The 26,570-nt window shown below is 41.7% G+C and overlaps 1 protein-coding gene across 2 annotated transcripts in view; it reads right to left on the bottom strand.

Moving 5' to 3' along the window:
- The window catches only part of Crlf3 (cytokine receptor like factor 3), a 34,452-nt gene extending 11,093 nt beyond the window's left edge, over positions 1-23,359 (bottom strand). The window contains exons 1-6 of one of the 2 annotated variants that reach the window (XM_028759254.1): positions 23,192-23,359; positions 8,959-9,166; positions 5,809-5,896; positions 4,889-5,066; positions 3,154-3,376; positions 1,619-1,751 (exon numbers count right to left, since the gene is read on the bottom strand). In XM_028759254.1, coding sequence (XP_028615087.1) covers positions 1,619-1,751; positions 3,154-3,376; positions 4,889-5,066; positions 5,809-5,896; positions 8,959-9,166; positions 23,192-23,320 — 959 coding nt within the window. In that variant the 5' untranslated portion in view covers positions 23,321-23,359. The remainder of the gene's footprint in view (positions 1-1,618; positions 1,752-3,153; positions 3,377-4,888; positions 5,067-5,808; positions 5,897-8,958; positions 9,167-23,191) is intronic. The other variant, XM_028759255.1, reaches the window with a different exon arrangement.
- Between the last annotated feature and the right edge of the window lie 3,211 nt (positions 23,360-26,570).

Raw genomic sequence — 26,570 nt, 5'->3', positions numbered from 1 at the left:
CCAGAGGTGAGTGGGGACAGCCCTCTTCTCTGTGAGCCCATTATCTCAAGTGTTTATTGTAGAAGTGGAAAGCTAACACAGACTCATTTTCTCCTCTCTTGGCATTCTTCTGGTGATTCAATCATTCTTTCTTTATGACTTAATGGGTAATAGGAGGTGTCAAAAGAAAGACAAAGCATAAACACATCCTGACAGTAAGGGTCAGATCAAATTATGTGGCTGGAGGGGAAAACAGCAACAATGGCTCAGACAAAACTTCCAGATGTTCTTCCTTGCCTTACATAAGGAAAACAGAACAGAAAAAAATCCCTACCATATAAGGTTGGTAAGATGCTCAGGGTTCAGATAAAGACGCTGGTTACAGCCCAGAATGGGATCTGAAATCTAGGACCTACGTGGTGGTCCTAGAGTTTGTGTCCCACAACACACACACATTTAACTAAGAAAAAATTTTCAAGAATATTATTTATTTATTTTATGTGTATGAGCACCCTGTCAACACAGAAGAAGGCATTAGATCCAATTACAGAGGGTTGTGAGCCACCACGAGGTTTCTGGGAATTGAACTCAGGACCTCTAGAAGAGCGGGCAACACTCTTTACCCCTGAGCCATCTCTCCAGCACAATTAAGAACATTTTTAAAGAAATAAAAATATTCAATAATCTTGAGACTCAAAACTTAGAGGAGATTCTGCTACACTGAAGTAAGCACGGTAAAAACCAGGCACACATTCAATCAGTCAAATCAAAACTGGGCTTAGCCAAAACCAAACCAAACCAAAGCATCTGGGCTTTGGTTTTCTATGAAGAGCTGTTTAGAAGTATGAGCACAGAACACAGTGCTCTGCTAACAAGAAGAAAGTATTCCCTGACTTCCTGTATAGGAAAACAGGTAAAGGGAAGCTGATGGCAGGAGAGCCTGCTGCTTTCAGCTGTATTTTACAGTCACATACACCGCATGTTCATAATAGTAAGCTGCTCTTCAGAGACAAAGGGAAAGATAATTCTTGGCCTCAAATCAGTTTGCTTTGTTTTTTACAGATGGGGTCTTATATAGCCCATGTTGACTTGTTCTGTGCTGAGGCCATCTTGAATTTCTCCATCTCCTGAGTTCTGGAGTGACAGGTTTGCACCACCATTCCTCTGATTTTTAAAAACACTTTTATGAGGCATTCCATTCATCCTTACTTACCAGAGCAAAAGAGACAAACAAATCAAATACCAAGTTTTGTTTTTATACAGAACCCCACAGACACAAATGACTGAAACAGGAAAATTTTGAAGCCTTGTCAGAAGTCTGGTGTGGTGGGGGATGCCTTTAATTCCAGCACTTGGGAAAAAGGGGCTAGCAGATTTCTCTGAGTTTGGGCCCAGTCTGGTCTTTCCCAGTTCCAAACCAGCCAGGGTTACACAGTGAGACCCTGTTCCAACAAAACAAAACAAAACAAAACAAAACAAAACAAAACAAAACAAAACAAAACAAAACAAAACAAAAACTTTGCCGAACTGCCACTGTAAGTGATGGACTAAAGCGGGAATGTCAGGCTCAAAGGCATGTACACCCCACACACTCCACTGCACGGCCAGAGGCATGCCAGGCGTTTCCCAGTCCACTTGCCTGAATGTCAGTGTCTGCCCACAGAAGTAGGTTGGAGCGCTGGAGTAGAGAACGCCCGAGGACGCAGCATCATTTCGGAGGGCTATATTCCTTCGGCTGCTCAGACTGTATCCCTCAAAGCCAGCTGTCCACTCTTTCAAAAGAAACATAAAAAATGATAACAATCTTTTCAAGGGTATATTGAATACAGACACATTAAACAGAAATGACTGAAAGTAACTACTTAGAGGGGTCTTGACTAAATTTAATGAAGACTTAGTAACAGGGAATTGGGCTTAGACCCACAAATTACAAAAAAGATTTTGGTAAATTCCTATTTGAAAAATTAAATAATGGTTATCTTCTATCTGAAAAAAAATGTATGTTCAAATTTAATAATTTGAGGTTATTCCAACCTGAATAAGAATGAGTTAATAAGGGGTAGAGACAGGCTCTGTAATAGAGCATGTATATATTAGTGTATATAAGGATCTGAGTTCAATCCATAGCACCACATTAAAAATGAGTAAATAGGGCTGGAGAGATGGCTCAGTGGTTAAGAGCACTGACTGTTGTTCCATAGGTCCTGAGTTCAATTCCCAGCAACCACATGGTGGCTCACAATCATCTTTAATGGGATCTGGTGTGTCTGAAGACAGCTACAGTGTACTCATATACATAAAACAAATAAATCTAAAAAAAAGAAAAAAAGAATAAATAAAACAGCCGGAGAGGTGACTTAGCTGTGAAGAGAGCACGTGTGGAGGACCAAAGCTTAGTTCCCAACACCCCCTTTCAGTCAGCCTATGACAGCCTTTATACAACTCTAGTGGTTCCCACAGAACCAGCAAACATGTGAACACATATACACTCATACACAAAATATATATATTTTAAGATTTATGTATTTATTTTATGTATGTGAGTACACTATAGTTGTCTTCAGACACACCAGAAGAGGACATCGGATCCCCATTACAGATGGTTGTGAGGCACCATGTGGTTGCTGGGAATTGAACTCAGGACCTTTGGAAAAGCAGTTAGTGCTCTTAACTGCTGAGCCATCTCTCTAGTCCAATACATATTTAAAGAAGAACAAACTCCTAAGTGTACAGACACCCAAGTATGTAGCACATAGCTGTAGCCTAGCTACCTGGGAAGCTGAAATGAGACTTCTTGAGTGAAAGGTAATGTTGGGCAACACAGCAAGACCCTACCTCTTCCAGGAAATAGAGAAAAGGAGTATGTACATCAGGAATGGAAGAGACAGACCAACTTAAGGTTATAAGACTTTTATGAGGGTCTAGAAAAGTCAGGGTCCTAGGCACCATTTTCAGTGTGTGGTTTTAGGTGATGCTCAATTTTAAATCCAAAGGCCAACCTACTACACAGATCTGATGACAACCACTTACATGAGTGATCTAAGTAAGGGCAGGTTCCATATTCTCTCAATTCAGAATTATCCTTAGGAAAAGTGGTTACGGCTCTCAGCACAGAGGGTAAACGTTCCAACACGCCATCGAGCTTCTGGTGTGACAAGGTAAGAGCATACATACCATGAGGCACCAGTGTGGAGTGACCTGTCTGGGGTACACTCCAAGGACTCCACTCCTGCCGGCCGTCCCCTCGGGCACAGACTCTGAATTGATAATCAACGTTGGGGTCTATGTGCAACACTATGAATTCCATTTCAGAACCTACATACACGTCTTCAAAATGATTTGCAGTACATTTACGGAACTGAAGCCTGTAATCTTGGGCTGTAAAGTCATCATCCACCTACAGAGAAGGATTTTTAAGTTAGGTAAAAGCCACAGAACAGGGACATCGAGACCAACACACAGGTCCACGTGCTGAACAGGGGCGATATGGAACATTCTGGGGGAAGGCACAGGCAACACACTAGCAGTACTTCCTTTCCTTTCATTTTGTTTTACCTGAGACAGGGTCTCACTATACGTAGGCCAGGCTGGCCTTGATTTCATGGTGATCTTCCTGCCTCAACTTCCTGAAAGCTAGGACTATAGGTTTGCATTACCATATCCAGTTGCTTCTCCTTTCCTTCTTTACTTTTCTGAGAGTGAGTCTTACTCTATTTTCCAGCCTGGCCCTGAACTGACCATCCTCCTGCCTTGGCATCCCAAGTTTATGTTAAAAAAAAAAAAAAAAAAGATACAATGGCTAATTAGGACATGGTTTCTACTTTAAAATATAGTAACTCATATATACTGATTTAAAGAATATATCCACACACACACATATATTTATACATTTTTTTGTTTGTTTGTTTTTCAAGACAGGGTTTCTCTGTGTAGTCCTGGCTGTCCTGGAACTCACTCTGTAGATCAGGCTGGCCTGGAACTCAGAGATCCGCCTGCCTCTGCCTCCCAAGTGCTGGGATTAAAGGCGTGCACCACCACTGCCCGGCAAAAAATGTATATTTTTAAAGAGAACAGAATACTGGGCAATACCAAGGATAAGGAAACTACAGAAATATTTGTTTTGTTACTATTTGCTTTGTTTTGATACATAGTAGTAGGTGGTCCTGCTTGGCTTGGAACTCACTATATAGATAAGGCTGGCCTCAAAATCACAGAGATACACCTCTGTCTATTTCTTGAATGCTGGGATTGAAAGTGTGCACCTCCACAACAGGCCTATACTTTAGAAATCTTAAACAACAAGCATTAAGATGTTGAAAATGCACTCTTATCTTCTGGCATTTGAAGCAATAAGAATGGGAGAAATCGCCGGGTTGTGGTGGCGACGCCTTTAATCCCAGCACTTGGGAGGCAGAGGCAGGTGGATTTCTGAGTTCGAGGCTAGCCTGGTCTACCGAGTGAGTTCCAGGACAGCCAAGGCTACACAGAGAAACCCTGTCTCCGAAAAAAAAAAAAAAAAAAAAGAATGGGAGAAATCCTCAATTCATTAAGTGTTACATTTGGAAATACTTGCTATTTGGTCTCACTGATGTTAGAAGTCCTTTCAAGGGGCTTTGACTGCCAGCACACAAAACAAATAAAACTTGAGCTCTCTATTTGGTACTAGAAGAACTATCTTGGTCCACATTTTCTGTGAATTTAATTTTATTTGTTTATAGATAGATACAAAGAGAGAGAGAAAGAGAGAGAGAGAGAGAGAGAGAGAGAGAGCGAGCAAGCCAGAGAGACAGACAGACAGGGGGATTTTTGTTTGAAAAGAGAAAAATGTATTAGTTCACAAAAAAGAATTATAAAAGTCCCCAATCATAAGCCCATCATGTTGAAACCACTTCTGCAATTTGGCACATACCTTACACCATCGTACTATGATTCCTCCAGGTTTCTCTATTAATTCTTCAATCTGCACCGGTGGGCGGGAAGCTACCGTTCCATGCTTAAAGATGTGGTCTTTCACTATGTTAAGAATGGAATCGTCCAACTGAGCTGACAAACAGGGTACATCAACTAGCAAAGGCACTTCTGGTAAGCTGAGGAAACAAAGTTCAAGTGTTTAAAGCATGTTTAACATGGAGATGGAAATGCAAGGACTATTTTAGACTGGCCATGCGCTAGAAGAACACTAAAGGCCTTGGCAAATAAGGAAGAAGCTGAAGTCTTTGTTGCGAGAGGCTTTTATCTTTACATTACGGAAAGATTCTCTCCCCTGAGAATTATAAGCAAGACAAGAAACTGGAAACTGTGTGGTAGCACATGCTTACAATCCCAGCACTCCAGTGTCTGAGGCAGGAGAATCACAAGCCAGAGGATAGCCTAAGTTATATACACAGTGAGACTCTCTGCCTTAAAAAAAAAAAAAAAAGACAAAATTGATAACTCACAACTATCGAGTTTATATCAAAAGATCTTGTTTGCTGAAATAAGAGCTGGTTTTTAATAAGGCATTCAAAATGGTTTTTTCTTGTGCAGGAACTATGATGATCTTCTATGAATTGCTCCAATTTCACTCTGTGCTGCTTTGAAAACAGGCACCAGAAGTTTTAGAATTTAACAACTCTCTATTGGACTAGAAAAGAATCTATAATACTACTATGTCAAAGACTCCAACCACAACCATTTAACACTAACAGTAATGATAATGGGCAGTATAATTTTGAAATAACGTATTCTCTATTTCCTGTAATCAGGATTATTTTTGACTGGAAAAATTGGGAGGAAGGCGAAATACTTTAAGTGCTTAAAAACAACTCCAAGGGGAACAGACTCTGTTACCTGTCCAACTGAATGTGTGAGGCCTTTTTGGTAAAGTTCCACAATTTATCATTCTGCTCTTCGATACCACCAAGAATGGCAATCTCACCTACAATTGAGGGTAAAAAAACTAGATGAATACAAAACCAGTCACATTTAAAGTCAGTACAATCCAGTAACCAATGCGGCTCATGGCTAGCAGATTTCCAACACTGTTGAAAGTTAATTCCTGAGTGACACACCAACAAAGTCTCAAAATGACTTGGTAAGCCAGAGAGAAAGGGGGGTTGGCAAAATTTTGCCAGAGACCAAAGATTCTGTTCTATAACTGAAAATGTAGTTCAACAACCAGTTTTACACAGAGCAGAGGCCAGGGACATTTCCTTATTCCTCTCTATCGATTCTTTAAGGTTTTTTTATCCTGGTTTTTTTTCCCCCTACATTAATTTACTGGGGAAAGATTACACATGTGGAGGCTAGAGGACAGCTTGTGTGAGTTAGTTGTTTCCGCCATGTGAGTTTTAGGGACCCACCTCAGGCTGCCAGGCACCAAGCTCCTTCACCCACTGAGCTACCTGGCCAGCACTTCTTACTCACTTTTCACTACAGATACTTGGCAGGCCTGAAACTTGCTATGAAGACCAGAGTGGCCTCAAATCACAAGATATTCCTGTCTCCAACTCTTGAATGTTGGGATTCCAGGGGACAACCACCAAATTCCTGGCTCCCTTTTGTCAGTTCTAATAGGAATGAAGTGTTATCCTAAGATTGACAATAGGATATAGGATCTTAAACAGCCAAATGATGCCAATAACATGCATGCCATCCTAGCACTTGTGAGGCAGAACAGATCTGAGTCTGAGACAAGCCTACATACATAGTGATGAAGGAGACTGCCATAGCATCCTGGAGTTACTAGAAGATTTTTTTTTTAAATTATGGTAACATTTACTGATGGTGGGGGGGCATGCATATCATAGCATGCATATGGAAGTCAGAGGATGACTTACAGGAGTTGGTCCTCTCTCTCTACCTCGTGGTTCCCAAGATCAAACTTAGGTCTTGACACAAGTACCTTTACCCAATGAACCATCTTGCTAGCCCCAACTCAAGTTTTCTTTTCTTTTTTTTTTTCTTCTTTTTTTTCCTTTTTGATAGAGACAGGGTTTCTCTGTGTAGTCCTGGCTGTCCTGGAACTCATTCTGTAGACCAGGCTGGCCTCGAACTCAGAAATCCGCCTGCCTCTGCCTCCCAAGTGCTAGGATTAAAGGTGTGTGCCACCACCGCCTGGCTTCAACTTTTCTTTACTGAAGAAAAACAGAAACTTTGAATGCTTCTTCAAAAGCATCTAGCACCTGGGAGGTAGAGGCAGTGTGATCAGAAGTTCAAAGACACCTTTAGCTAATAGGAAGTTCAAAGCCAGCCTGTGTTAGTGTCTTTTAAAAAAAAAAAGTAAGGACTGGAGACATGGTTCAGGAATTAAGAGCAATTGCTCTTGCAGAGGAACTAGGTTTGTTTTCTAGCAGCACAGGGTTCACAACCATTTATAACCCTATTTTCAGGGGGTCCAGCTTCCACAGATACCAAGCATGTACATGGTGCACATACATAAATATAGGCAAAATACTTATAAAACAAGAAAAAATAATAAACACACAGAGAGAGAGAGAGAGAGAGAGAGAGAGAGAGAGAGAGAGAGAGAGAGAGAGAGAGAGAGAGAGGGGCTTTTATCCCTTGAGAGGAAGAGTGAATAATTTAAAATATTTCTGAACTATAAAAAATCCTCAAGCATTAAGTGCTAGGACAAACAAGTATGTGCCTCAAAGGATTTATTTTCAAAACTGAAAGCACAGTCCTCATTGTGATGGGTGTGCACACTCCTGCCCTGTGCTGACCTGCTTCTGGGTCTGTTTCCAAATTCACAGCCTCCAGGGGAAGACGGTCTGTGGTTCTGCTAAAAAGAATTTTCTCAAAGGCACCATTATGTCAGTAAAAGATAAACACGGCTCACTGAGGATTACAATTAGCTACACAGCAATTGTAAGGCCTGGGCCAATCTCATTACATAACTCTCGCTTGAAACATTCACTCCACTCCTGATGTTACTTCTGCTCAGAATCACAGCAGCCTCTTTCTCCTTTGCTTCATGAATTTCTTCAAGCCTCTGTGGAATTCCCACAGAGGGCTGTCCTGTACTTCTCCAGACAGAGTCCTTTGTTCTTAAGATTTTAGATCCTACTCAGTGATACTCCCATGAATTACAAACTCTGAAGAACAGAACTGTTACATCTTATTTAGAATACCTAACAAGGGCCCATCCTGGAAGTAGGAAGGTCAAGCCAAGGAAGGAAGATAGTAATCACGCTAAGACCTATGTATCTTAACAACAACAACAACACCTGCCTAAATACTGGAATAGAAGAACTAAACCTGAAGGTAGGTGTGATGGCTCATGGCAGTAAGCCCAGTGCTCATGCTGTTTAGTCAAATGGACTGCTGAGAACAGGAGACTCAGTCTCAAAAATACAAAACAGTAAATATACAAAAGCTGTAAAGACAAATTTGAAACTACCTGCTGAATAAGTGATTAAAATGTGATGCATGAGCCGGTAAGATGGCTCAGGAGGGGAAGAATTTGACAGCACGCCTGCTGCCCTGAGAGCTCGATCTCTGGGATACATAAGACAGAACCAATGTTGTTGGATGACCTCTGAACTCTATGCATATGCTGTGACATGTGTGACCCACCCCTCAGCACATACAGAATGTAATTTTTAAAGTGTAATGCATAACTCCTTCAAAAAAAATTGTAAAGCAAGGCACTGGTGACAAACACCTGTAATTTCAGCATTGGAGAGGCAGAGACAGACAAATCTCTGTGAGTTCGAGAACAGTCAGAGCTACACAGAGGAACCCTCAAAAAAAAATGTGAATTAGATACCATAATCATAGAACCTTCTGAAACAATCACTGTTAGTTTTATAAATGATTCTAATCAATATTTTGATTACACGGAGCTCCTCCCAGCTTATCTATGGACCTGTATTATAAACTACTTCAAGGCAGAAACCTCCCAGCCACTCTTCAGATGGTAGAAGTCTGCTAGTATCCTAAGAAATCACCCAGGCATCAACCGGAGTATAAGGACTTAACAGGTTTCCTTTGGCCCACCTTCTCGGAGCAGGTCGTCTGCAGTGTTGACCCCATGCTCTATGAGCTTCTGGCAGTCATCTAGTGGTTTGATGGTCTCCTGTTCAATGGTGTCTACCTCTTGCAAAAGGGTCACCAATCTCTCATCCAACAGCTTCCCAAGGGTTCCTTTTAAATCACTAAAATGCTGTTTGAGGACATCCCTTGTCTGTGAAGCACTCTCCTTTATCTAAAAAGAACATAAAAACTCAAATTCAAAATCTTTACACAAAGTTAGCATACAGGCATCATTCATAATTACCTAATTGTATCACACAACTACCATCTTCCACTCATTAAAAATGATTGTATGCTGTGCTGGGATTCAATCTATGGCCTCATACAGTGCTCCCTTCCCTTGCTTTTCTTCATTAAGACAGGATCTCATTATGTAACCCACGTTACATAGTAAGTTTATAATCTTCCTACCTTCCGAGTGCTAGGATTACAGGGCACATCATCAACCCAGATTGCAGTTATTTAAAAAGTAGGGTAGGCGGGGCTGGAGAGATGGCTCAGCGGTTAAGAGCACTGACTGTTCTTCCAAAGGTCCTGAGTTCAAATCCCAGCAACCACATGGTGGCTCACAACCATCCGTAATGAGATTGGATGCCCTCTTCTGGTGTGTCTGAAGACAGCTACAGTGTACTCATAAATAAAATAAAAAAATAAATAAATAAATCTTTAAAAAAAAAAAAAAAAGTAGGGTAGGGGATGAGACAGGGTCTTCAGTATAGCTCTGGCTGGCCTGGAGCTTGCTCTGATCCTATGATCCTCTGACTTCAGCTTAGCAGACAATTTAAATGTAGCTAAGCATGGGAGAACACGCCTGGAATACCAGCGCTCAGGAGGCTGACGCTAAAGCCTCATAAATTTGAAGCTTGCTCAGATTATAAGCAAGACCCTGTCTCAGAGAGAAATATTTTGTTAATTGAATTATATACACTCAAGGTACACTGTGTTTTGAATCACATATAAATAGTTGATACTTCTGTCAAGCTAATCAATATACCCATCTTTTGACATAGTTACTTTATTTTTTTCTTTGTTTTTTGGGGGACAAGGTTTCCCTGTGTTCCTCTGACTGTCCTGGAATTCACTCTGTAGACCAAGTTGGCCTCAAACTCAGATCCAAGAGTGCTGGAATGAAAGATGGGAGCCACCATGCCTGGTTTGATGTAGGTAAAGAAAACTTAAAACTACATGGAAAGAAAGAGAGAGGGGGCGGGGAGAACACACGTAGGGAACTCAGGTGCTCGTGTGCCATACTGCCTGGTCCTTCACCTGTATGTTGAGGTCTGAAGATGACTTCTGGGAGTCAATTCTCCCCCTCCACCATGTGAGCCTCAAGGACTGAGCTCAGGTTGTCAGACTTGAAACAAGCACCTTTATCCAACAAGTCACCTTGCCAACCCAATGATTACTTTCTGTGTAAGAATACTGAAGCTCTCTCTTGGCAACTGGCAAAATACAACACAGCATAGGCCACAGTCCTTATCCTATATATTAGCGCTCTAGAACATGTTCATCATAGAAGTACTGTGCCTCGGGACCACCGTATCACTAGTTCTCCCACCTCAATCCTGCTAACCAATATTCTACTGCACACTCCTATGAATTGGGTCCTTTTCAGATTCCATAGAAGTGAGATCGTGTGATCCTTCCCTTGTATTTGCTTGTTTCACGTGGCCTCTTGATGACAAGCATGTGTCACCATAACCAGCTTTGTTGTTGCTGCTGCTGTCATTTTTTTACAAATCTGCTTTACTTTTGTGTCTGCCTGTCTGTGTGCGTACATATGGGCATAGATGTCTTCCTAGATCACTGTTCATCTCATTTTGGTGAAAATAGTCTCTCACTGATCATGAATCTCAGTGATTGGCTAGACTGGCTGGCTGATAATCGAATCAAGTTGTAATTATGAAATGTTCTTTGCTAAGGGATTCTGTGTGCTCCCTGTTAACTCAGACTGCTAGGGCTAAGACTAACAGAACACAGCGTAGGAAGAGCAGGAGGGGTGTATGCTTATAACTCTCACTTGTCACAGGCACACTGGGGATTCTACGCAAATTTTGAAATACACTGTCCTCAGTCCACAGAGCCAAGTTTGAAAATCTTTGTGCTTGGCTGGGCGGTGGTGGCGCACACCTTTAATCCCAACGCTTGGAAGGCAGAGGCAGGCGGATTTCTGAGCTTGAGGCCAGCCTGGTCTACAGAGTGAGTTCCAGAATAGCCAGGGCTATACAGAGAAACCCTGTCTCGAAAAACCAAAAAAAAAAAAAAAAAAAAAAAAAAACCTTTGTGCCACAAGTTATGACAGAAAAGTCTTTGTATCTTCTCACATATATTCTGAAAGCAAGTAGCTGTTTATATAGTCACCAGATGTTGTTTAAAATGTAATAGATAAAACACAGTCCATTTTCTCTCAAATACTAACTATAAGTTAGACAGTTAAGTTAGAACAAGCACATGAACTGGGATATGACCTGGTCCTAAGGTACTTGCCCAGCAGTTCAAGCTTCTGGATTCAATCTCCAGTAATAAAAATAAAAATTGGCTCCCCAAACTATCATTTTGCTTTACAAACGACAGTAGTTTTATGACATATTATATACTAACCTAATCCTCTTGCCAGCTTTCTCTTGACCAGAGTGTTGGATGTACCTGTGTACACACACACACACACACACACACACACACACACACACACACACACACACACAATCTACTAAGGATGAATATATCCAAAAAAAAGTTTCAGTTTTAAGGTGGGTGGTGCCAGGCAGTGGTGGCACACGCCTTTAATCTCAGCACTTGGGAGGCAGAGACAGGCAGATTTCTGAGTTCGAGGCCAGCCTGGTCTACAGAGTGAGTTCCACAACAGCTAGGACTACACTGAGAAACCCTGTCTCGAAAAACCAAAAAAAAAAAAAAAAAAGCCTTATGATTTTATATTGTTAGCAATGCGTAGTATTAGGCTCTAGACCTAATGCATGTTTTTTTGTTGTTGTTGTTATTTTGGAAGACAAGATCTCATGTCTCATGGATACCAAGCCTCAAACTCATATGCAGTTCAAGAGGACCTTGAACTTCTGATCCTTCTTCCTCCACCCCTCCAATACTGATATTACAGATAGGTCTCCCCATGTCCAGCTTCGTGCATGCTAGGCAAATACTCTCCCAACTGAGCTAAGTGTCAGCCCCAGAATCTGGATTTTTTAAGACCGTGGTTGATTTATAAATGCAATATTGATAGAATAAAGCCATCAAGTCAGCGCACTGTGCCACATTTCAGACTGTCCTCTTAAGAGGAAACTCTGCACTTGAGCACTGAACCAGCAAGCCCCTGCCTGGTCTTTAACGGATACAGCATATGCAGGAAGTGCCCTGGTTAGGTAAAGTCAATTTCCTCTTTAGAAAGAATCCAAAAGCTCCCTCAGAAATTACAAGCCCATGTTATGTTGTTTTTGTCTCAGAACTTTACAGGAAAGGGGAAGTGTGTAAATATCAGTGAGGACTGTGGAAGGGAGACTCCACTTCTAAACCCACCTCTCAGGTACTACTCATCATGCATGTATTTGTTGTCTGTTGTTCACAGAATACCAACTACTCCCTATTTAAAACCTATGTTTTTTCCCTTATATCATTTTCTTCTTCAAAATAGCTCACAATCTAAAGCTCAGTCAACATTAATCCAACCATATAAGTAATCAAGTATGAAGTTTCTTGGCTTCATGAAAACAGTGCACTGATGAGTCTCCCTGTTTGAGGTGGTCGAACGTGTTTCCTCTTATCTCACTGCAGCATCAGAGCTCTCAGAGTCTGCACTGTCTACAACAGAGGGAAAGGCAGCTCTAAAACTACTTAGAAAGACTTCACTGTGCCCCACATCTGAGTCCAAGAGCCACGTTCTTGATACTGAGGTGGTTTTTACTTTCAGACATGATTTTATGAAGTTCCAACCATGATGGCACACTTCTGTAACCCAAATACTCAAATGTCGTGGCAAAAGCCAGAGATCTACTGAGTAAGCTCCAGACTAGCCAGTGCTATACTATGAAACAACGCTGATAAATAAATGGTTCCCAGGAAAACAAGTAAATTTAGTAGTGTCTGAAGACACTATTATACCATCTTTTCCTCCTAGATATATTCCAGGCTGGCCTTGAACTTGCTATACAGCTCACTCAAAGATGACCCTGAACTGAACTGAGTGCCTCTACCTCAAGTGCTGGGATTATACATGCATTATGTGGTGCTGGATCCAGCCCACGCTTCACGCATGCTAGGTAAGCACTCTACCAACTGGACTGTATTCTCAGCTCCTGTATCACATATTCCTTGTGCCTGAACAAATCATAATGTACTTAACAACCATCAATCTCAAATGATAACTAGCCAGCTAGGTCAGAGGTTCTCAATCAGTGGGTCAAGACCCCTTTGATGGTCAAATAACTCTTTCACTGGGGTCACCTAAGACCATCAGAAAACACAGATATTTACAATTCTAACAGTAGCAAAATTACAATTATGAATTAGCAATGAAGATAATTTTATGATTGGTTCATATTGTGATTCCACAACACGAAGAACTGTATTAAAGGGTCAAAGCACTAGGGAGGTTTAGAACCACTGATGAAGGACAACAATATCTCTGTAACAAAACAGATTTAAGAATATAAATGGTGGACTGGAGAGATGGCTCACTGGTTAGGAGCATTGTCTGCTCTTCCAGAGGTCCTGAGTTCAATTCCCAGCAACCACATGGTGGCTCACAACCATCTTTAATGGGATCTGATGCACTCTTCAGGTGTACTCACATATATAAAATTAAAAAAAAAAAAGAAAAGAATATAAATGGCTAGCCACTGTGCCTTTAATCTTAGTACTCAGGAGGCAGAGGCAGGCGAATCTCTGTGAACTCAAAAGCCAGCTTGGTCTGTGAGGCAAGTTCTAGGTCAGCCAAGAGAGAAAAAAAGTATAAATAGCAGACAACTCAAAGCCTCCAGCAGGAAACTGTAACGTATACACTTTATAGTCATCAGTTACATTCTTAACTCCCGCTGAAACCTCCAGTGTGACAGACTTTTCATTTTATTTATTTATTTATTTATTTATTTATTTATTTATTTGGGAGAGAGGGCCTCTACATAGCCCTAGCTTTCCTGGAACTCACAGAGATCTATCTGCCTGCCTTTGCCTCCTCAGTGCCGGAATTAAAAGCTTGCTGTCACCGACCACCCTTGCAAGATTATTTAAACTCATTGAAGCTGAGTTTAAACTTAAGTAACCTTTTGAAGTTAACAGGATGATGAGCTCACAAAATACTACCCATTGATACAAAACAACACACAACTGACATACTTTCCTCCAGAGTTTATCAGAAGGTCCATAAAGGCTGGAGAGATGGCTCAGCAGTTAAGAGCACTGGCTGCTCTTCCAGAAGACCCAGGCTCAATTCCCAGCAACCACATGGCAGCTCACAACTCTGTAACTCCACCTCCAGAGTATCTGACCCGTTCACACAGCTATACATGCAGGCAAAATACCAGTGCACATAAAATAAATACATCATTTAAAGAAACCATAAAATGTATTTAAATCTAAATTAAGGCCACACCTTTAATCCTAGCACTCAGGAGGCAGAGGCAGATCTGATAAGAAAGTATCTTACTATGTAGCCTTGGCCTGGAACTCATTATGTAGCACAGGCTAGCCTCATACTCCTAGACATCCTCCTCCCTCAGCTTTAGTGATGAGATTATGAATGTGTGGCACCAGAGAACTAACACTGTTGCTTCTAAACGGTTGAACTTCCGTAATTTATTAAACAGCAGGAGATAACTAAACCACATGATGTGACTCTTGATTAGCTGCATTAATGAAGAGAATGCACATAATCACCATTACTATCTAAGAAGGATCTATGCAAAACGACACCCACACATTTATAAAGGCTTTCATCTACATGCTTACTGTGGTTCAGTAAGTGCCAGGAATTGGGGTTGTAAAAACGAATAAGGCAGGGCTGGAGAGATGGCTCAGTGCTTAAGAGCACTGGCTGCTCTTCCAAAAGACCCAGGTTTGATTCCCAGCATCCACATGGCACCTGTGTGAGCACACCTGTCTGTAACCCTAGTTTCAGAGAATCCGACACCCTCACACAGACATAAATGCAAGCAAAACACTAATGCACATAAAAATTAATTTAAAAACAACAAAAAACAATAAATGTCATGACCTTGACCTTAAAAAACTCATTCTCTGGACATGGTGGCTATACAGAGAAACCCATCTCAAAAAAACAAGAGTAACAAAAAAAGTATGTATATATTATAATCCATATTAAAAACAAGCTATAAGTAGCTTGCAGACTTATAAGACTTGTAACTTATAAAACTGTGGGACAGAGAGGAACCTCAGTGATTAAGAAGGATACGTGCTGGTCTTGCAAAGGACTAATGTTCAATTCTCAGAACACATGAGAGTCAGGTCAAAATTATCTGTGGATCCAATGCTCTCTGAAGATCTCTATGTGGACCTGGCCAGGCTTGAACTCACAGAGATACACATGAGTCTGCCTCCCAAGTGCTGTGATTAAAGACACATGCTATCATGACTGTCTTAAATTAAAATAAAATGAAATAAAGACAGTTTGTGAGCTGGTAATGAATCTCAGCTGGTAGAGTGTTTGCATAGCATACACAAGAGAGCAACAACCCAAGCTCTCTTATGGGAAAATATTCTTAATAAATGCTTATACTATTAATCAAAAGAAAAATATAAGATACATAGTTATATATATAGCAGTTTCTCACCTCTATTGAATATTCACTGACAGATACATCAAAATGTTAATTAACCACAGCTATCTGTGACTGTAATAATAGGTTATTTTCAAATGATTTTGTTTTTAGCTTCCCCTAGATCTAGATTTAGATGTTTCATTTGGATATGATAACAGTGTTACACTGTACCAAGATACATCTAAACTGATTTCTGCACTGTCTTGAAAACAGTGACAGAAGGGGAAGTGAAAGATAAAAGCGGCAATAATCGCTTTCCTTTCTTCACTGAGCTACTAAGACTTCCTGTCTTGGTTTTCTGAAATAACCTATGTTTTTCTTCATGAGTCTTTAGTTTGCTGTGTGTTTTCAAATCCTGTGGGAATAAAGAGCTATAGAGAACCTGGTATTATACAAAAGGGGGAAAAAAAACAAACCCAAGGATAGTAATTAACTCTTCAAAAAGTAATCTGAAATCAATGATCTAAAACAAAAAACCAATACTAAGGTAGATATTACTCTGTGTTGGACACAGTCACTAACAGGACTAGGCAAGAGGATCTTCTGAGGCCAGGAATGCACCTCAGGGAGTTCCTGCCTCAAACACAAAAGAAAACCGGGTGTCTATCATGCCAGCACTCTTAAGACTGAGACAGAAAAACAACAGGTAGAACCCACTGCGCTAGACAGTGGGTTCTAGGCCCATCAGAGAGACAATGAGACCATACTTCAAAGACCAACCAACCAAAGAAAAAGAACAAACAAAAATAAATTATAAGTAAAAACATAGTATACAGAAAACATATTCATTGACTAGACACATTAGAATATTTAAAGATGGTAACCAGAATGATGACATGGGATGATAATACAAACTATTCTGCAGGCAGATGCAGAATTGCCAGCAAGAGTTCAAGGTCACTCTATCACAAAAAGACATGCTAGATAAGCACTATTCATCTGGAGATGATGTGGCTACAAGCCTTTAATCCCAAAACCCGAACGACAGAGCCAGGTGGCCAGACTAACATGGTCTACATAGTGAATTCCAGAACAGCCAGAGCTACTTAGTGTGACCCAGTCTCAAAAAACCCCCAAAATAAAATAAGGTTATCAGTTATTCAGTTGCATGTTCTGTAAAATCATCTAACATAAAAATGTCTGATATTTCCAACACTGTTTTGAGACATTCTCACTAGGTCCCTCAGGCAAGTGTAGGATTTGTCATCCTCCTCCTCTTCTAGCCTCCTAACTGCTGGGATTTCCAAAATTCACCACCATGTCCAAACAACATTTCAATCTTGGAGGGAAAAAAATGCAACGAATAAAAATCATCTTAGTTTAAACCCTAGAGATCAGAGAAGACCTGCTGAAGTGAGGTGGTCTCTTTGAGCACTTCCACCTCAGTCTTTAATGTGTATTCTTTTTATTTCATTTATTTTTTTTAATTTTAGTTGTATGTATGTATGTATGTATGTATGTATGTATGTATGTATGTATCTATGTGTCTGTATAAGCGAATGCAGGTATTATGTAGTGAATGCAGACACTGTGGAGGGCAGGGGCATTGCATCCCATGGAGCTAGAGTTAGAGATGGCTGTAAACTACTTGACATAGGGCTGAGAACAGAACCTAAGTCCTCTACAAGACAAGTATGCACTCCAAACTACTAAACCAACTCTCCAGCCCTTTACAATGTTTTTTTTGTTTGTTTGTTTTGTTTTGTTTTTTATAATGCCTAGGGATCTTGCTCAAGTAGACTTAATGAGTCTGGTCTGAAGCCCAAGGTTCTGCATTCTTGGCAAGATGAAGTCACTGCTGCAAGTCATGGGCCACAGTTACAGTAGCAAGTACTCAGGGGTCACTGCTGGCCAGAGCTAGGTAGAGCCTTGACCAAATAGTACCTCAATTAGGATCTCACATATACTCTGAGGGAGTAAAGACTTGAATTTGTGAATGCCTAGAAGGTAAAGGAATCACTCTACTAAAAGATACAGGAAAGCGGCGGGCGGTGGTGGCGCATACCTTTAAACCCAGCACTTGGGAGGCAGAGGCAGGCGGATTTCTGAGTTCGAGGCCAGCCTGGTCTACAGAGTGAGTTCCAGGACAGCCAGAACTACACAGAGAAACCCTGTCTCGAAAAACCAAAAAAAAAAAAAAAAAAAGTGAGATACAGGAAAGGCAAGATAGTCATTTTAGAGGGTGAGCTGCACATAGACTAAAACACACAGTCTGTATACAGTCTAAAACATTGGCATTTCTCACTATACACACTTTCTGGTACCTCACTCTGACCCCCACTTCAGTGATGAAAGATGGAGTTTCTGGATTTGCAAAGTTCAAGTGTTAGGCCTAAGACTCTAGCAATGGCCTGAAGGTACTGCTGCTTTAGGCCTGAGTGGACCGCTGGCATCCTTGACCTGCAATCTCTGCTTACAAGCAGAAACATCAATGTTCTAGAAATAGCACAAGTAATGAAAAATACTGCAAAAGTTAAATCCTCAAATGATATACATGACTTATGCTTCTCTTGCTTATTTTGTTTTTAAGGATGATAACATACTTAGAAGGTCAGAGTAAATTCATGAAGGTTTATTTCCCTCAGTACACACGACTTAGATGTATCTCTGCAACACAATAAATATTTACTGAGTGAATGAATAAGTGAGTATTTAAAGGGAATGGAGGTTAGTTTATTTTTCCTTCTTACTTATTTATTTTATGTATGTGAATACACTGTTGCTCTCTTCAGACACACCAGAAGAGGGCATTGGAACTCATTACAGATGGTTGTGAGCCACTGTGTGGTCGCTGGGAATTGAACTCAGGGCCTTTGAATGAGCAGTCAGTGCTCTTAACTGCTGAGCCACCTCTCTAGACCTAACAGTCAGTTCTTAGTACCAAGGATTCCAGAGAGATATAGAAAACTATTCTTAATGATTTCCATGTAAGAATAGGCTGGCTGTGAACATTATCTGGTTTCCTGACAACTGAACATATCTCTAGCCTTTAACTTACTTAAGCAGAAGGATTAGCTGGGTGACATGTCTGTATCCTTATCACTTCAGAGGTGGAGGCAGGAGTAAAGATCATCTTCAGCTAAAAAAAAAACATGTTTAAAGCCAGCCTAGACAACAGGAAAACTTGTCTCAAAGCAAACAAAGCAAAATCAAAAAGCATAAACTAGTAAGTTAGAGAAAACCCTTGCATTCCTACATAGAACTTCCTTTTCTCTAAAAACAGAGGGTAGGGCCTGAACTTAACCACAGAGGAGAGAAACTGCTACATGTTTTTAACAGATTTTTTTTTTTACCTGTTTTAAAAGATTTTTTTATCCTTCTTCCCCCAGACTTTCATATACGACACTTCTTTGTTTTGTTTTTCAAGGGTATCTCTATTAGCTCCGGCTGTATTGGAACTCACTCTGTAGACCAGGTTGTCCTTGAACTCACAAGAGATTTGCCTGCTACTGCCTCCCCAGTACTGGGATTAAAGACATTTACCACCACTGCCCAGATATACACCATTTCTTAACATGTGACAAAAATCATGAGAGGTTTGTTAGTTTGTTTTGTTTTGTTTTTGGAGACAGGGTTTCTCTGTATACCCCTGGCTGTCCTGGAACTCACTCTGTTGACAGGCTGGTCTCAAACTCATAAATCTGCCAGCCTCTATCTACCAAGTGCTAAGGAATAAAGGCATGCACCACCACTGTTCAGCTGGAAATACATTCTAAGCCAAGAAAGTCAGTCAGGTAGGGCTACATATTGCATGATTCTGTTTACACAACAGGTCTAGAATAGGGGCTAAGGATGTAGGTAGTTTTGATCACCACTTAAATTAGGAGTGATGATGTGTATGCCTGTAATCCAAAAATTTGGGAAATACAGACAGGAGGATCAGAAATTCAGGTCATACTTGGCTATTCAGAGAATTCAAGGCCAGCCTTGGTTACACGATACCCTGTCTGAAGGAAAGAAGCTGAGGAAAAAGAAGAAAAAAGGAGAGCTCCAGAACAGGTAAATTCATAAAAATAGCTTAGGCTTCTATTAGATTAGTCAGAGTGACACTGATTACAGAGTATTTCTAGAGAATAATGTAATATTCTAGAATTCACACATCATGATGGCTAAATAATTTTTTTTCTTGGTTTTTCGAGACAGGGTTTCTCTGTGTAGCCCTGGCTGTCCTGGAACTCACTCTGTAGACCAGGCTGGCCTCGAACTCAGAAATCTGCCCGCCTCTGTCTCCCAAGTGCTGGGATTAAAGGCATGTCCCACCACTGCCCCGCTAATAATTTTTAATTAAATATTTAATTGTTATTTTATGGTTCGGATTTGGGTATTTTGCCTGTGTGTGTGTGTGTGTGTGTGTGTGTGTATGTACACAATGTGTATGCCTGGTGACAATGAAGGCCAGAAGAGAGTATAGAACTGGAGTTACTGGTGTCTGTGAGTTGCCATGTATGTAGATGCTGGGAATTGAACCCCCATCCTCTGGAAGAGCAGCCAGCTCTCTTAACCTCTGAGCCATCTCTCCAGCCCTATGGCTAAACAAATTTATAAGTAATCTAAAAAACACTGAATGAATTTCATGATGTTAATTTTATTTCAATTAATAAAAAAATCATCATGGGATTGGAGAGTAGCTCAGTGGCAAAGCATTTGCTTGCCATGCATGAGGCCTTGGATTCCATCTCTCAAAAAAAAGTTAAAAAAAAAAAAGTAAAAGCAGGTAAAACACACACACACACACATGCACACACACGCGCACACACACACACGCGCTCACTCGCAGGCGCTCAGTGCAGCATCCCTTCCTCTCTGCTCTTCTCATCCTTCTCAAAGCAACATTGTTATTCAAAAGTCATATATCTGATGATACACTATCTACAGAGAACTGGAACTCTAAGAACATCCCTAGGCAAAGGCACCTGCCTATTTTGATAACATTTTTGTAACATAGACCTTTCTTTAAACTCAACTTGACAGGGGCCTAATTCTACAAATCTGAACAAGCACGATGGGCTAGAAGTAGCTGTGGTAACTTGAAACTGGAACAAAACACACTCCAGTTGACAAGGAGACTGACACTATTCCTTAGCCCGATCAGTAATGTCACCAGAAATCTGAACTGTGATCAGCGTGCTCTTAGGGTTTGGTATGTCAAGCATGAGACAAGGCCTTTCAAAAATAAAACAAATAAAAACCGTAGTGAGCCAAACAAATTATAAGAGTATGTTCTGATTTTAGATTACTGAATTCAAAACTTAATTGTCCAAGAGGTAGCGCAGTTTCCCAGTATCTCTAAAGCCCTGGGTCCCATCACCAACACAATGGATAAATAAGTACTAAGTAAATATAAAATGAAAGAACCTTCTCTTTTCAGGGCTGTAGATCTATTGGACAAGTACCACTGAGCCATACCCATTCATCTAGGTTTAGCAACTGAACATTTAAATATCTAGGGTGGGAATCACATTTAAAAAAATGCGCTCAACGCACACACAAGACATTAGTAAGTACTACACCCAGGTACTTACCTCATCCTTCCAGTGCCAACTCTAATGCCTCTTAATTGCTGAGGGAGTTGAACAACAGCCATGCTCATGTGTAAGATACATGAACTGGCTGAAACATTAGTCATTTATTACAGGGCACTTTAGCCAAGAATGGTAGAAACATGCCTGTTATTTTAGTACTCCAGAGGCTGATGTCAGAGGATTTCCAGTTTGTTGTCAGCCTGGGCTACAAAGTGAGTCCCAGGACAGCCTTGGCTACTTAGCAAAATCTCATTTAAAAAAAAAAAAGGTGAGTGGTAGAGACTGGCAAATTTCTGAGTTCAAGGCCAGCCTGATCTACAAAGCAAGTTCCAGAACGGCCAAGGCTACAAAGAGAAACCCTGTCTCAAAAAACAAATGAATAATAAAAAATTAAAATTTAAAAATATTCGAGGGGGTGGAGTGGACGGTGACTAAGACAAAATACACTGGATGCATACATGAAATTCACAGACTAAACAGTATTACATAAAAGGGGATATTTTAAGCCTTTTTTAAAGTTCTAGATTTTCAACATTTATTTCAAAATAGCAGAAGGAATAATGCAAATTCTTTCAAAAGGAAATCCAGATGTGTGCATTGGAAGACCTTGAAAGTATTCACGAAATCAGGTTTAAATCATAAGTCATATCTAGATTCTGCTCCCAACTTTTGCTAAACTGTTGATGCCTGGCCTACACCATCTCTACAAATATTCTAAATATTAGCGATGGCAATATTCAAAGATTATCACAGCATTAGTTCACCATTTTCAGCTTCGGCACAGCAGCATTGGAGTTACCAGTGCGATGATATGCGTGACAAACTAGGCCTGGAGAAATTCTAATGGAATTCCATTTACCAAAAAAGCATTAAGTAGCCGGGTGGTGGTGCCGCACACCTTTCATCCCAGCACTTGGGAGGCAGAGGCAGGCAGATTTCTGAGTTCGAGGCCAGCCTGGTCGACAGAGTGAGTTCCAGGACAGCCAGGGCTACACAGAGAAACCCTGTCTCGAAAAACCAAAACCAAAACCAAAAAAAAAAAAAGCATTAAGTAAACACTTAATAGTAACATGAGGATTATATATCTTATTATCTAGCATTAGCAGAGGCTTATATCTTTTTCTGTATACCTTTGAGAGTGGAGAGAAGCCATGTGGCTTTCCTCTATCTCCCTTCGACCTTTCCTTGTGGAGAGATAACTGCAGTACTTGAAAGTGTATGTAGCCTCTTCTATTACCAGTCCTCTCTTTAAATCTGTTTTTCCACTTCCCTTCACCTTTGTATACCCTCCCTGAAACATCTTGTTTTGCTTCTTCTGCCCTTCAACATCTTTCACCTTCAGTTCTAGCCTGTCTAAAGATTACTCTAAATGATTGTTCAAGGCATTCGCGATCATATGAGATATTCAAATATGTACACCCCCTCCCGCCCCCATTCATTCGGCATTAATGTTACTGCTGCTCAGCCTCTCCATTTCTCCTTACTTCTTCCCTCTCCCTCTACTTCGTCTCCACCTTTACTGTCCCCTGGTCACTGCCCTCAGGCTTGTAAACCGAGTATCTACCGCAGGTTTCCCCTCGCTATGCCTTCTTCCTCTCAACTCTCTTCTTCGATCATCACTCCAAGATCCCTCGGATTTGCCCCGATGGCTCAAACTCGGACGCCACCCGTACTCTCACCCCGCGCGGCGACTTAGACGAGCTCCCCGAATTCTTTCTCGGTCCCCCAAACTTATCTTTCCCTTCAAGAACTCTGCTGCATCCACCTCCCCGTGTCACGTACCCAACAGGTCTGCGACCTCCTTCTTTCACAGAGCCTCGGGGCGCCCCCGCCGCGCGCGCCCACCCTCCGGCCCGCTCCCTCTAAGGCCCGCAGCCGCCCTCCGACCTGCCTCTGCGCCTCCCGCAGCCCCTGCAGCCGCTGGCCGAGCTCCCGCCGGTAGCTCTGCGCCGCCTCCACGTTCTCGCGGGCTTCCTGCAGCAGCACCTCAGGCTCCGGCTCCATCGCACCCTTCATCTGGCCGCGCGGCCCGCTGGACTCCCGACAGCAACGGGTTCCCGCGAGCGACCCCGAGCGGCCTCGCGCAGCGGAAGCGCCGCCCCGCCCTGCCCTGTCCTTCATGCCCCGCCCCCGCTGCCGCTTGATTGACAGACGCCGGGGGTTGGGGTGGGGATGGGGGGCGGGGGGACGGACACACGGACTAATGGCGTCTTGGTCTGAGTGAGTGGGAGCTGCTGCGCCGCCTGCTCAGCTCCTCCTCCGGCCTCTGTGCTGCGCCCGCCTGGACACTTCCTCAGGAAACAAATGGAGGCATGAGTAGAAACACGTGAACACGTCTCTAAGTGCTTCCCACTTCTTATCTTACAGCACTACTTATCTGCCCTGCACAGAGGAGGAAGTGGAGGGACACAGAGAGGGAATCTACTCTCTCTCCTAAACTCAGTGCATGATCTCCAGAGCCGAGGCTACAGCTATGGGCTTTAAATCCTCGCTGTATTACCTCCCTAGTAAATGCCAGTTGAGGCGGGCATTTTGGGAGGATACTTGACCCAGGCGCCACCACCTAGATACTCTTAGGAGAGAGAGGCGCAAGTGATGACCAGCTGTACAGCAATCTTGGCTGAAGTCCAAGGCGGGGGATGGCACGTTTTTGCTGTAAGGGCCACCGGATATATATCTGCTGGCATGTGATAAAATGTGTGTTTCCCTGTATTAAATAAATGGGTGTGACCATGTATAGTAAAAACAAGAGCCGCTTGCGCCTGTAGTTACAGCTATTGGTGAGGCCGGGGAAGGAAGGTTGCCTGGAAAGGGGAGCTAGAGGGCAGATTGGACAACAAGGTTGTAAAAATAAACCTTTGAACACTGAATTTTAGATATGGCATAATAACGTTCACATTTCACAACATGGCCTTTGTATTTTTCCCCCAAACTATTTAAAACGGTTAAAATGATCTGTTGAAAAGCCATACAAAAACTAGTTGGATTTGAGTCCTTAAATGAGCCATAAGCCCAAGGTATGTAAATTGTCTTCAGCAGGACCAGACATGGTACAGGATTGTCTCAGGATTATGCGATGAATCTGTATTAGAGGCCAGATCGAAGATGTTCTGGGCCAGACTATTCTTCCTACATTTGGGCTAAACATATGGGCATAAACTGTAATCCCATCTCTTGGGAAGATCTGGAACTCAGAATAGTAATCTGGTTGTTACATAGTGAGTCTGCAGGCAACGTGAGTGATATAAGATGCTGTCAAAAGTAGGGAGGGGAAGGAAGAGAGGAGAAAAGAGGAAATAAAAGGACACTTGAAAGTGAGGAAAGCAGCTGGGCAGTGGTGACAAACACCTTTAGTCCCAGCCAGAGACAGGCAAATCTTTTTTTGTTGTTGTTTTGTTTTGTTGTTTTTTGTTTTTCGAGACAGGGTTTCTCTGTGTAGCCCTGGCTGTCCTGGAACTCACTCTGTAGACCAGGCTGGCCTCGAACTCAGAAATCTGCCTGCCTCTGCCTCCCAAGTGCTGAGATTAAAGGCGTGTGCCACCACTGCCCAGCCAGGCAAATCTTTTGAGTTTGAGACCAGCCTTGTTTACAGACTGAGTTCCACAATGGCCAGGGCTACACAGAGAAACCTTGTCTTAAAACAAACTAACAAACGAATGAATGAATAAATAAAATAAGAAAGTAAAGAAAATAAAAGGAAGCCCTTTTGAAAGAAAATGGAGAGAGTGGCCAGGAGAGCTGGTTTTATCCTAAAGATAACATAGCCTGGTCCATAGTAAATAGTTGGTAGCTGCTAAATGAATTGAGTAGGAAAGAACAGTGCTATCTCTGATAGGACAAAGTGGAAACGAACAAACTTGAGGATAGGAATAGAAGGACACTCTAATAAATATACAGACGAGTGTTGCTGGGAAGATAGAACAGAATACTATATTTGAAGGTGAAGATTAAAGAGAATACTAAAGAGATGGCTCAGTGGTTAAGAGCACTGGCTGTTCTTCCAGAGGAGCCAGGTTCAATTCCCAGCACTGACATGCCTCCAGTCATGGGGAATCTGATCAATCGTCTTTTCTGGCTTTTGAGGGTACCGAGTATACACACAGTGTACATACATATATGCAGGCAAAACACTTGTAAAATAAAATAAAAATTGTGTTTTAATGAGCAAGGGCCAGCCAGGCAGTAATGGTACATGGCCTTGATCCCATCACTCAGGAGGTAGAGGAAGGTGGATCTCTTGAGTTCAAGGCCATCCTGGTCTACAGAGAGAATTCCAGAATAGCCAGGGCTATCCAGGGCTATATACAGAAACCCTATCTTTAAAAAAAAAAATCCCAGCTCTTGGGAGGCAGAGGCAGGTGGGTTTCTGAGTTCAAGGCCAGCCTGGTCTACAGAGTGAGTTCCAGGACAGCCCGGGCTATACAGAAAAACCCTGTCTCGAAAAACGAAATAAATAAATAAATGAATAAATAAATAAATAGCAAGGGCCTCAGAGTTCAGCATGAGTATTGCCTTAGCCAGGCAGGTTCATGTTGATGTAAATATATATATATATATATATATATATATATATATATTGCAAGGCCAGTCTGAACTACCCAGCATAAGATCATATTTCAAACAGCCAAGAGTTATGCTACTAATGTAGCTCAATGGTAGAGTGCTTGCTTACTGTCTTAATTACTGTTCTATTACTGTTCTATGACTAAGGCAACTCTTATAAAAGAAAGTTTTTTAAACTGAGGGCTTCCTTATACGTTCAGAGGGCTAGTCCATGATCATCATAGCAGGAAAATGTGGCAGCAGGGAGGCTGTCATAGGACTGGAACAGTAGCTGAGAACTCATATCTGGTCCATAAACTGCAGACAGAGAGTGAGACTGGGCCTAGAGTGAGCTTTTGAAATTTCAAAGCCCACCTCCTGTGACATACCACCTCTAACAAGCCCACACCTCTTAACCCTTCCCAGATAGTATCACTAACTAGGAAGGAAGCACTGAGATATATGAGCCTGTGGGGACTGTTCTTATTCAAACCACCCCACCCGGTATGTTCAAGGCTCTAGGTTCAGTATCTACACCAGCAAATACAAACACAGAAGGGCATGGGGGAGGCATATGCACTATCATTTGTAAACCAATATTTTAGGAAATAAATGATAAGCAGGACATGGATGCATCTTATCTAACTTAAGATAACGAAGAGCTTGGCATACACTAAAGCCTCAAAACTTCTTTAGGGTAGGTAAAATGAATAGATAGGATAGA

Source organism: Grammomys surdaster, unplaced genomic scaffold (genome assembly GCF_004785775.1).
Source record: "Grammomys surdaster isolate TR1022 unplaced genomic scaffold, NIH_TR_1.0 126278, whole genome shotgun sequence".
In the NCBI taxonomy this organism is placed as follows: Eukaryota; Metazoa; Chordata; class Mammalia; order Rodentia; family Muridae; genus Grammomys; species Grammomys surdaster.
This window is presented reverse-complemented; position numbering and strand designations above follow the sequence as displayed.